The sequence below is a fragment of the Muscardinus avellanarius genome, assembly GCF_963383645.1.
Source record: "Muscardinus avellanarius genome assembly, chromosome: 1".
In the NCBI taxonomy this organism is placed as follows: Eukaryota; Metazoa; Chordata; class Mammalia; order Rodentia; family Gliridae; genus Muscardinus; species Muscardinus avellanarius.
In genome coordinates this window covers 186292041-186304072 of record NC_137786.1, presented here as the reverse complement: position 1 = coordinate 186304072, position 12032 = coordinate 186292041, and the positions used below count along the sequence as shown (strand labels likewise).

Here is a 12032-nt window from a genome sequence, read left to right as displayed (position 1 = left end):
GAGCCATTCGGGGCGGCCCTGGTGGGTTCGGCTGCCCTAGAGTGATAAGTTCGGCTTCTGACACGCCTCGGCGCCAGCAGCGAGTCGGAGCTCTATGGAGGCGGCGGCGGGTACCGGGTGGTGGCTGCAGCAGCGACTCGTCTGAGCTGAGCGTTTCCAGCCGTCCCGACTCCTTCCTCCCCCTTCCCTCCCCCTTTTTTGTTTCCGTTCCCCTTCCCCCTCCCTTCCCCGTCCCCGACGACCGGATCCTGAGGAGGCAGCTGCGGTGGCGGCTGCTGAGTTCTCGGTGAAGGTGAGCGGAGGCGCCGCTGCCGGAGCGCTCTAAGATGGCCGCCGTCGCCGCGCTCCTCGAGCGGCACAAAATGGCGGCCGCAGGCGGAGCCGGGCGGGGCGGCCCTTGTTAGCGCTTTCTAGCACTTGGGGCGCCGGGCGCCCCTGGCCTCCGCGCTCGCGCCCCGTCGCTGGCGGGGTAGAAGCGGAGCCCGGGCCGGGTGGGCGCGGGGCCGGCGGGCGCTCGGCGGCGGGCGCTCGGCGGCGGGCGCGTGGCCGGCGGCGGGGTCGGGGTGGCAGCGCCCGGCCGTTGGCGCGGGACCAGCGGGGCGCAGGCGACGGAGCCGCCGCCGAGGGAGGCACGGTGGGGCTGGGCGCGGGCCGGGCGGCCCGCGGCGGCGCTGTCATCCCGGGGATGGAGGGAGGGCGGGGGCGGCCGCGGGGCCGCGGCGGGTGGGCCGGGCCGCCTTCCGCCCCGAGAACAAAGGCCGGCGCCGGCGGCGGGGCCTCCCGGCCTCCGGCCCGGACCCCGGCCTCGCGGGGCGCCGGTCGGGAGACTTCCCCAACTCGAGCCTGGCGGAGGATCCGCTGCCCTTTTGTTCCCAGGAAGGAAGACGGGCGAGGCGCCTGCTGCCGTGTTGCGGCCCTGGGCTCCCGCCGGCCGAGCCCGCAGCCGGACCTCGGCCCGTCTCCCCCGCTCGGGAAGAAAGGATCGGCTGGGAAGGTCCCCGCCGGCCGTCTGGGGGCCCTAACTAGTCTGTTCGGCACCTCACCGAGGCAGCACATAATGCTGCTCGTGTGATAGAGCTAGGTTTTCTGTTGAATTTTAAAGATAGAAGAATGTGACTTTGTTCTGAGCAATTTGAGCTGTTTTTGTATTGTCTATGAAGACTGTACTTTGCGTCCTTGAGCACCAGGGAATTTCTTAAGTAGCTACACAGTAAATTGTTACTCTGTTTTTGAGTACATTCTATTTTTAGTCTTGGAGATCTGCAATGCAGTGAAAGTTCATCAACTGCAGTGTAGGATCTGAAATAAGTTATAATTGAATGGAATGAAGGTTTATAGATCTGTGCGTTAGAAGTACCTAATTTTGCTGCTCTTTTTCATTCTAGGTTTTTCATTTCTCCCATCCCCTCCCTTCCCCACCCCATCCATTAATATTATTCTTTTGAAGATTCTTCGTTGTCAAGCCGCCAAAGTGGAGAGTGCGATTGCAGAAGGGGGTGCTTCTCGTTTCAGGTATGTGGATATTTGGGAAGGGTTTTCTTTTGAAAAGGCCTATCATAAAATCGAAAGTCACTATACCGAGTAATTTTTATTTAATGTACTCTAGTTTTAAAAGCCTTTAAGGTTTTAGTATCAGTTTCCTAATAATTGTTACTTGAAGAATAAATGTCGTTGGTTTTTCCTTAGATCTAACTTCAGTTTTTATCTGTGTTGTAATTCTTAAAATACAAGATCCCTTTTGAATGAGACACGATTGGTATTAAAAAGATATTTTTTTCCTAGTGCTTCTTCGGGCGGAGGAGGAAGTAGGGGTGCACCTCAGCACTATCCCAAGACTGCTGGCAACAGGTAAGGTGTAAACTTGTTAAAAAAAAAAAAGTTTTTTAAAGTAGGCTTAGATTAAAATTTTTTCCTGCATATAATATAGTTTTGGCAATTGTATAGGGTGTGGTCTCTGCTAGATATAGTAAGTATGGAATATTGGTTCTTGACAGGTCACAAATGAGACTCTGAAACAGCAATTTTCTCTCCTTATTCTTAGGCTATCTTTACTTATATTTCTGAAGTCAATTTTTCTTACAGATAGGTATTCGTAAAGTTTTGTGTGTGGAATGTGCTCATGAGACATCTTGGAAGTGTGGCTCCTGGGCCAACAACATTGATAACATCTGGGAAATACATACTAGAAATACAAACCTGCTAAAGCAGAAAATGGGAGTGGGCCTACCAATCTGTTTTACAAAAGCCTTTTAGGCGATTTTGTTGTACCCTGCTATTTGAAAAGCAGTGATTTCCAGAGTTGCTCTGTTGTAAGAGAAGTTGAGAAAACCTAAACCTCCCTTTTCTGTTTAGCAGAATTTTTGGTCACTGACAATATCTGACTGGATGGTATTTTTTACTAATGAATCGCTTTTATGTTTTGTTAATCAGCGAGTTCCTGGGGAAAACCCCAGGGCAAAACGCTCAGAAATGGATTCCTGCACGAAGCACTAGACGAGATGACAACTCCGCAGCAAACAACTCCGCAAATGAAAAAGAACGACATGATGCAATCTTCAGGAAAGTAAGAGGGTAAGTTTCAAGATCTGTTTTTCTAAAATGCAAGAAGTACAGATAACAGCATTTCTCTGGTTTGTGTGTTGCACTATTCACAAGGCAAGGTCATGTCCAAAGGATGTGTTAATTTGGGTGGCTTTTTTAAAAATTTGCCTTTAGGAGGGTGTGATGGTGTACACCTACAAACCCAGTACTTGGGAGGATGAGGGTAGAGGAGCAAAGGTTTGCAGCCAGCCTCAGCAACTTAAAGAATTACCCTAAAATGAAGAGTAGTGAGTAGCACATTAGTATTTGTGGCCTGGGGCTTACCATTGCTTTTAGCCAAAGTGTTACAACCTATAAACCTGTTGTGCTGGCATTTGCAACTTGGCTTGGTATCTAACCCAGTAAAGTAGGGAATATCATGGTCCAGTCCTGACAATAGGCCCTTGTTCTCTAGGTTTTGAGAAAGTTTTATTGTCCAACAGTTGTGAGCCCCCAATCAATGAAGATACTATCTAAATAACAATAAGTTTATTTCAAGAACTCTTGTTCTGTTTTGGCTGACACTTCAAATTTGATTCTTTTTCTTGCAGCATACTAAATAAGCTTACTCCTGAAAAGTTTGACAAGCTATGCCTTGAGCTCCTCAATGTGGGTGTAGAGTCTAAACTCATCCTTAAAGGGGTCATACTGCTGGTAAGTTAGATGTTGAAGTAATTCAACGTCTCCTCCCCTTTTCATAGTGCTGACTAAACCATTTGGGCTAGGCAGGCTCTCTACCACTAAAGCTACATCCCCAGCCTTCCAATATCATACAAGTTTTTCTATTCAAGATTTTTTTTTCAGGTCTATGTAAGCGCCTACATTTAAATGGTTGTAATTTTCCAGGTTGTTTAAACTGTTTAAGCAGTTTATATGCATTGTCTGATTAAGTTCACATAATAGAGCCAGGCACATAACCTGTAATCCCATTACTTGGGAGTCCTGGATGAAAAATTGCAGGTTCAAGCATAGCCTCAACAAGACTCTGATCAACCTAGTGAAAACCCTGTTTCGAACATTAAAATGAAATACGTCAGGGGGTGTAGGTTGGAAATAGAGTGCCCCTGGGTTCAATCCCAGTACCACACACATGAGAAAAACTTCACACATACCTTATAAATTTTACAAGAGAGATGTTTATTTACAAATTACAAATGAAGCAGGAAAAAATTGTCAGAGGAGGAAACAATTTTGTTGTGAGATTTGAGGCTGCGTGAAAGTAGGAGGTTTTAGCTCGGCGTGGTGGCAAATACTTGTTAATCCCAGCATTTGGGAGGCTGAGACAAGAGGATCGCAGTTCGTAGTCTGAGCTACTTAGTGGGGCCCTGTTTCAAAATAAAAAAAATAGGGCTGGGTATGCTGGTGGTGTTTGTAATCCTAGCATTTGGGAGCCTGTGGTTCACGGACAGTCTCAGCTACTTAGGCCCTTTGCAACTCAGTGAGACCCTGTTTCAAAAATAAGGAATAGAAAATAGGGCTGAGGGTGTAGCTCGGGGGTAAAATGTCCTTGGGCTCCATGCCCAATACCCCCCACATATACACACACATAGAGTTGGAAGTTTTTAAAGATGGGAATCTTTGAAAAGTTTTCCAATTTAACGTTTTCTGTAGATTGTGGACAAAGCTCTAGAAGAGCCAAAGTATAGCTCATTGTATGCTCAGCTATGTCTGCGATTGGCAGAAGATGCACCAAACTTTGATGGCCCAGCAGCAGAGGGTCAACCAGGACAGAAGCAAAGCACAGTAAGTGGTAGTTTTTGTTGGTTTGTTTTTTTATTGTTGAAATATTTCATTAGTAAAGTCTATGCATTTTGTTTCCAAATAGACATTCAGACGCCTCCTAATTTCCAAATTACAAGATGAATTTGAAAACCGAACCAGAAATGTTGATGGTGAGCATTTATATTTTATACAAACTAGTTCTGTGAAGCCAGGCATGGTGGCACACACCTGTGATCCCCCAGTACTTGGGAAGAATAGGAAAAGTGCAGATTTGAGGGCAGCCTCAGCAACTTAGCAAAACCATGTTTCCAAAAAAAAGTAAAGTAAGTCTAAGAGTACATAGCCTGGAGGTAGAAGACCCCTGGCTTCCACCCCCAATACCACAATAAAACAAAAACAAACTAGTTATGTATATTTTCATCCTGATTTTGTGTTGACCATATTTTTTTTCTTCCTCCAGTCTATGATAAGCGTGAAAATCCCCTCCTCCCTGAGGAGGAGGAACAGAGAGCCATTGCTAAGATCAAGATGTTGGGGAACATCAAATTCATTGGAGAACTTGGCAAGCTTGATCTTATTCATGAATCTATCCTTCATAAGTGCATCAAAACAGTAAGTATGACTGAGAAGTTGGGTTTAGATCAGAAGTTCTCAGGGCCCATGACACATGCATGTAATCCCAGCCTTTGGGAGACCAGAAGATCGTGGTTTGCAGACATCCTCAGCTACTTAGTTGAGGCCCTGTTTTCAAGAAATAAAAAGACTAAAAGATAGGACTGGGGGTGTAGCTCGGAGGTAGAATGCTCCTGGGTTCCATCCCTAGTGCTGCCAAAAAAAAATTGTTTCTTATATTTGGCTTATTTTCCCTTTTCTGGGGAAAAAATTACTAAAGTACTCTCCCCTCTGCCTAAGTGACTAGACCGAGTCAGTGACAAATGTCCCTGTATTTTGTTATCCCCTTCACCTCATCTCGCACTTTTGGAGCCTGTGCTTGAGATTAGTCAATGGGAACATAGTTATTTGGGGGAAATTAGTTGATTATCATTGCTTTGTTATATATTAGAGGGTAAATTGCTAGTTAATTATTTTTATTTTTGTAGCTTTTGGAAAAGAAGAAGAGAGTCCAACTCAAAGATATGGGAGAGGATTTGGAGTGCCTCTGTCAGATAATGAGGACAGTGGGACCTAGATTAGACCATGAACGAGCCAAGGTATGTATGTTACTTGATGAAAGCAGTGTAGTTTATGTCATATAGGAGTGCCATATTTAATCATTTACTTTGGTGTTACAGTCTGAAAGTCTCAAAAGATTTAAAAGTTTACCCCTCTTCCTCTTACAATTATTTTTCTTTTTATCAGTCCTTAATGGATCAGTACTTTGCCCGAATGTGTTCCTTGATGTTAAGTAAGGAATTGCCAGCGAGGATTCGTTTCCTGCTGCAGGTAAAACTGGTTCCTTTAGATATGTTGGTGAACTAAGTTTTTCTGTTTGGGAATAGTAAAAACCATTTTTTTTTTCCTTTTAATTAAAGGATACCGTAGAGTTGCGAGAACACCATTGGGTTCCTCGCAAGGCTTTTCTTGACAATGGACCAAAGACGATCAATCAAATCCGTCAAGATGCAGTAAAAGTAAGATAGTTTTTGTGTGTGTGTGTGTGTGTGTGTGTGTGTGTGTGTGTGTGTGTAATCAAATATTTTTATAGTAGCACAGGGACTTACCCTTTAACTAGAAACTCCTGTCTTCATGTTGAAGCTTACAGTGTATCTTATATGCCACTTTTGTATGAGGTTATTTAAGGAAGGAATATAAGCATCAGCCTAATATGATGAAAGTGTTCGCTTTATTTCAAAGGATCTCGGAGTGTTTATCCCTGCTCCTATGGCTCAAGGGATGAGAAGTGACTTCTTTCTGGAGGGACCGTTCATGCCACCCAGGATGAAAATGGATAGGGACCCACTTGGAGGACTTGCTGATATGTTTGGACAAATGCCAGGTAATTTTCAACAGAGCAATGTTTTGGTTAAACTAAAAAATAATGTTTTAAAGTAGAGTTTTAAGGTTTTTTTGTATGTATTTTTAAGGTAGCGGAATTGGTACTGGTCCAGGAGTTATCCAGGATAGATTTTCACCCACCATGGGACGTCATCGTTCAAATCAACTCTTCAATGGCCATGGGGGACACATCATGCCTCCCACCCAATCGCAGTTTGGAGAGATGGGAGGCAAGTTTATGAAAAGTCAGGTAAGAAGACAGTAATAGTGTTTAGGGAACAACTGTTAAATACTGCAGTACATAGCTTTATTTTGCTCTGAAAAAAAAAAGCTGCTATTTTGGATGTTTTTTCCAAACCAAATTTACATCCTTGATGACAGTACAAATTGAGTAAATTGCTTATCCTTAACATTAGTAAAACTCACATCACTTTATTTGGCAATTTGACAGTTAGGTTAGATTTTTATTCTCCCCTGTTTTCATCTTTACTTTCTCTGGGCAAATTCAGTTAAACTTTCCTTATGGCTTGGCTCATCCTTTGGTACTTGATTACCATGATTTGTGGACCCCCTTTTTATCTAGACTTTCTTTCTCCCTTTCTGAAATAGGGGCTAAGCCAGCTCTACCATAACCAGAGTCAGGGACTCTTATCCCAGCTGCAAGGACAGTCGAAGGATATGCCACCTCGGTTTTCTAAGAAAGGACAGCTTAATGCAGATGAGGTACATTTGCCTATGTTATTTATATACCGTAGTTGACTTGTCAATTCAGAAAATCAATTGCCCGATGATTATAAAAAGACGCGCTTAAGAGGACTTATGCTGGAGTTCTTTCTCTTTTTCTCTCTTTTCTGTACTTCTTTTTCTTTCTTTGTATGTCCAGCGTCCTATGAGCGAAGATTATGAGATATGAGGGCAATTCTCTGAAAAGTTGTTATTAGTTAGAGTGAGGGAAATGGTTATCAAGATATTTATGGTTTCCCTGTATGTAGAATGGTTTAGGAATAAATTGCAAAACATTTGCTGTGTTTCAAATATTTTGATAATGTTGATCCTAGAAGGATTCAGTATAAGTGTAAGATAACTATGTTATTCTTTGTGGATCAGATAATTTTCTTTGTAGAAATTACACTTGTTTTGTTAAAATGAGGTAATTTCTTTTTTAGTTAAGAAAACTTGTATTTCTACCCTAAATTCTATCACCTATAATATCTAGAATTATAGGTTGTTAAAGTGTTATATTTAATTTTAGCCAACAGCATGATTATTGACTTGGATGTCTTATTTGTTTGCAATTCCAGATTAGCTTGAGGCCTGCTCAATCGTTCCTAATGAATAAAAATCAAGTGCCAAAGCTTCAGCCCCAGATAACTATGATTCCTCCTAGTGCGCAACCACCACGCACTCAAACACCACCTCTGGGACAGGTATAGCCCGCTAGTAGAATACCATTTTTCATTGTCCTAATACTTTAAAAGGGGGGTGTATGAGGACATTTTTAATTTAGTGTTTTCATCCCTCTATCCCCATGTGCTCCTCTTATCAGTTGTGTTGCTTCTCTTTTAGACACCTCAGCTTGGTCTCAAAACAAATCCACCACTTATCCAGGAAAAGCCTGCCAAGACCAGCAAAAAGCCACCACCATCAAAGGAAGAACTACTTAAACTAACTGTAAGTTTCCAGTAATCCAGCAAATCTCTAGTTCTTGAAATATATTGGGATAGGGAATAACACTAAGGGTAATTGGATTGTACTTTTTCAGGAAACTGTCGTGACTGAATATCTGAATAGTGGAAATGCAAACGAGGCTGTCAATGGTGTAAGAGAAATGAGAGCTCCTAAACACTTTCTTCCTGAGATGTTAAGCAAAGTAATCATCTTGTCACTAGATAGAAGTGATGAAGATAAAGAAAAAGCAAGTTCTTTGATCAGTTTACTTAAACAGGAAGGAATAGCTACAAGTGACAACTTCATGCAGGTGAGACTCTGCTGATTTTAAGAACTCTCACCATTCGTTTGATTGAAAACAGTTATAAACTGACTTGTTTATTCTTTCTAAGGCTTTCCTGAACGTATTGGACCAGTGCCCCAAACTGGAGGTTGACATCCCCTTGGTGAAATCGTATTTAGCACAGTTTGCAGCTCGTGCCATCATTTCAGAGCTGGTGAGCATTTCAGAACTAGCTCAACCACTGGAGAGTGGCACCCATTTCCCTCTCTTTTTACTTTGTCTTCAGCAATTAGCTAAATTACAAGATCGAGAATGGTTAACAGAACTTTTTCAACAAAGCAAGGTCAATATGCAGAAAATGCTCCCAGGTAAGAGAATGCTTCTTTGTTTTGTTAATACTAAATCTAGTGATAACCTTGAGTGGGTTCATATGGGTGAAATGACTTGACTGGCTGTTCAAATGACAATAATCATTGCCATGGGTCATTCCTTAAGTCCTCCTTTTAAAAGGTTTTATAAGCCAGAAATGGTGGCACAAGCTTGTAATCCCAGCTTCTTTAGGGTTGCTGAGATAGGATATTGGTTCGCGGACAGCCTCAGCTACTAACTACGTAGTGAGGTCCTCCGCAACTTAGTGAGACCCTGTTTCAAGATAAAGAATAAAAAATCAGGCTGGGGGTATAGCTCAGTTAGAATGCCCCTGAGTTCCAACCCCAGCACCACCAAAAAAAAAAAAAAAAAGGTTTTATGACTTAATAGGTTTTGTTTGATATATTTGAGCTTATTTTGCTGGGTTGGTTCTTTAATTTTATGTGAATCTTGTGTGCTGGGAGATTATTTACAAAGTACTTTCTAGAAGATAGGCCAACTGGATAAATGGGACTACAACTCAGGGATACAAATTGCTTTCTCTTTTCAGAAATTGATCAGAATAAGGATCGCATGTTGGAGATTTTGGAAGGAAAGGGACTGAGTTTCTTATTCCCACTTCTTAAATTGGAGAAGGAATTGTTGAAGCAAATAAAGTTGGATCCATCCCCTCAAACCATATATAAGTGGATTAAAGATAATATCTCTCCCAAACTTCATGTAGATAAAGGATTTGTGAACATCTTAATGACTAGGTAAAATTTGTGATCTTAGAGTAAAGTTGTGCTTAGCTTGCTAGAAAATAAGTGGCAAGGCCAACGGTTTTATGTTTGAACCAAAAACTCACTTCGGGCCTCTAACAAGGCTTCTTTCTGTTCAGCTTCTTACAGTATATTTCTAGTGAAGTAAACCCACCCAGTGATGAAACAGATTCTTCCTCTGCTCCTTCCAAAGAACAGTTAGAGCAGGAAAAGCAGTTGCTTCTTTCTTTCAAGCCAGTGATGCAGAAATTCCTTCATGATCATGTGGATCTACAGGTCAGTGCCCTGTATGCTCTACAGGTGCACTGCTATAACAGCAACTTTCCAAAAGGTGAGAGGGCACATGTCAGCAATGAGGGTGAGGATTAGTTCTGAAATACATTGTTAGGAAGTGCACTGAAAAATGGATTTTTTTTTTTTAAGGCATGTTACTTCGCTTTTTTGTTCACTTCTATGATATGGAAATTATTGAAGAAGAAGCTTTCTTGGCTTGGAAAGAAGATATAACCCAAGAATTTCCAGGAAAAGGCAAGGCTTTGTTCCAGGTAAGTCAGTGTGGTCTGCTTTTTTAGTTTTGTGGTGGCATGCACTGAAATACAGGCAAAAGATAATCCTAATAGCTTCTTTATGTGCATCATTCTGTACTGTTTGAAGCTCTGGTTAAGTAGCCAATTTAAAAACAGACTGAGATAAAGCTGAGATGAAATGCTTAAATTCTAGTGGTGTATAAAATGTTAAATTAGGTGTTATTTCAACAAAATTTGGGAGAGAATTGGAACTACCTAAACAGTTTGGGTGATTATGGAAATTTAGAGTTATGCTTTTTAAGTTGTTCATGAGTCAGGTATGGTTGGCGCATGCTTGTAATCCCAGCATTCGGGAGACTGAGACGGACGGTTTGTGGGACAGCCTCAGCTACTTAGATCTTTCGCAACTCAGTGAGCTCATTTCAAAATAAAAAAATAGGACTAGGGGTGTAGCTTGGAGGTAGAATGCCCCTGGGTTCCATCCTCAGTGCCGCAAAAATAAGTCCATGGAGAGAGAGCTTCTCATTTCTTTAAAAAGATTTTCTTTAATTGAATGGAGTTGAGTTGAGGATTTGCTTTTTAGAAGGCTCCTCCACATTCTGTATGAGTCATTGTCTTAGACTAAAATGATCCTGAAGTAAATATATAAGTGTGGAGAACAAATATATGTCAAACAAATCTTGAGTTTAAAATTTGCAATGGTTTCAGTATATTACAATGGTTTTGTTAAAATATGTGTGGTGTGATCTAAAATTTTTCACTGGGTGAATTTCTGGTTATATTCGAAATCACAATTCCAGTTTATCTACTATACATATTACTAAATTATGATTCTACTTTGTAGGTGAATCAGTGGCTAACCTGGCTAGAAACTGCTGAAGAAGAAGAATCTGAGGAAGAAGCTGACTAAAGAACCAGCCAAAGCCTTAAATTGTGCAAAACATACTGTTGCTATGATGTAACTGCATTTGACCTAACCACTGCGAAATTCATTCCGCTGTAATGTTTTCACGATATTTAAAGCAGAAGCACGTCAGTTAGGATTTCCTTCTGCATAAGGTTTTTTTGTAGTGTAATGTCTTAATCATAGTCTACCATCAAATATTTTAGGAGTATCTTTAATGTTTAGATAGTATATTAGCAGCATGCAATAATTACATCATAAGTTCTCAAGCAGAGGCAGTCTATTGCAAGGACCTTCTTTGCTGCCAGTTATCATAGGCTGTTTTAAGTTAGAAAAACTGAATAGCAACACTGAATACTGTAGAAATGCACTTTGCTCAGTAATACTTGAGTTGTTGCAATATTTGATTATCCATTTGGTTGTTACAGAAAAACTCTTAACTGTAATTGATGGTTGTTGCCGTAATAGTATATTGCCTGTATTTCTACCTCTAGTAATGGGCTTTATGTGCTAGATTTTAATATCCTTGAGCCTGGGCAAGTGCACAAGTCTTTTTAAAAGAAACATGGTTTACTTGCACAAAACTGATCAGTTTTGAGAGATCGTTAATGCCCTGACGTGGTTATTGTGGGTGTGAAACAAATGGTGAGAATTTGAATTGGTCCCTCTTATTATAGTATTGAAATTAAGTCTACTTAATTTATCAAGTCATGTTCATGCCCTGATTTTATATACTTGTATCTATCAATAAACATTGTGATACTTGATGTAGTCATATGTGACTTTAAATAGAGCCCACAAATTTATGGAATCATGTTAGCTTCAATATTACAAGTTTTATAATCAAAGATTACATGAATATGGAGAAAGAACATTGTGTAGCAACAAAAACATTGCAACGTGTATTTTCTCATTGTGCTAAAGTAGATTCGTGATCTCTAATAAGCATAGCTGTCCTGCATACATCATTCCCAGTAACTCTTATTTCTAGTAAAGTTTTCCCTCTTGACAAGTCCTAATGTCCCAATATAATTTTTTGGCTGCTTGATTCAACTGAAGATCTGCATGATAAAATACGTTTTTAGTCCAAGCACAGTGGTGACGGCTGTAATCCCAGTATTTGAGAGCTTGAGATGGGATAGCAGGTTCAAGGCCAGTCTCCAAAATTTAGCAGAAACCCTGTTTCAAAATAAAAAGGGTTGCTGATCATGGTGGCACACACT

The 12032-nt window shown here is 41.3% G+C and overlaps 1 protein-coding gene across 1 annotated transcript; it reads left to right on the top strand.

Moving 5' to 3' along the window:
- Positions 1 to 685: 685 nt before the first annotated feature.
- EIF4G2 (eukaryotic translation initiation factor 4 gamma 2) lies at positions 686 to 10815 on the top strand (the record flags this gene model as incomplete). Its single annotated transcript, XM_080690191.1, has 23 exons — positions 686 to 1025; positions 1251 to 1292; positions 1386 to 1512; positions 1783 to 1848; positions 2431 to 2571; positions 3132 to 3234; positions 4192 to 4323; positions 4406 to 4472; positions 4763 to 4914; positions 5403 to 5513; positions 5662 to 5745; positions 5835 to 5933; positions 6157 to 6298; positions 6387 to 6547; positions 6907 to 7020; positions 7599 to 7724; positions 7864 to 7968; positions 8060 to 8275; positions 8358 to 8616; positions 9168 to 9372; positions 9498 to 9709; positions 9802 to 9923; positions 10750 to 10815. The coding sequence occupies 23 exons, from the start codon at positions 686 to 688 to the stop codon at positions 10813 to 10815; spliced, it is 3192 nt and encodes a 1063-aa protein (XP_080546317.1).
- Between the last annotated feature and the right edge of the window lie 1217 nt (positions 10816 to 12032).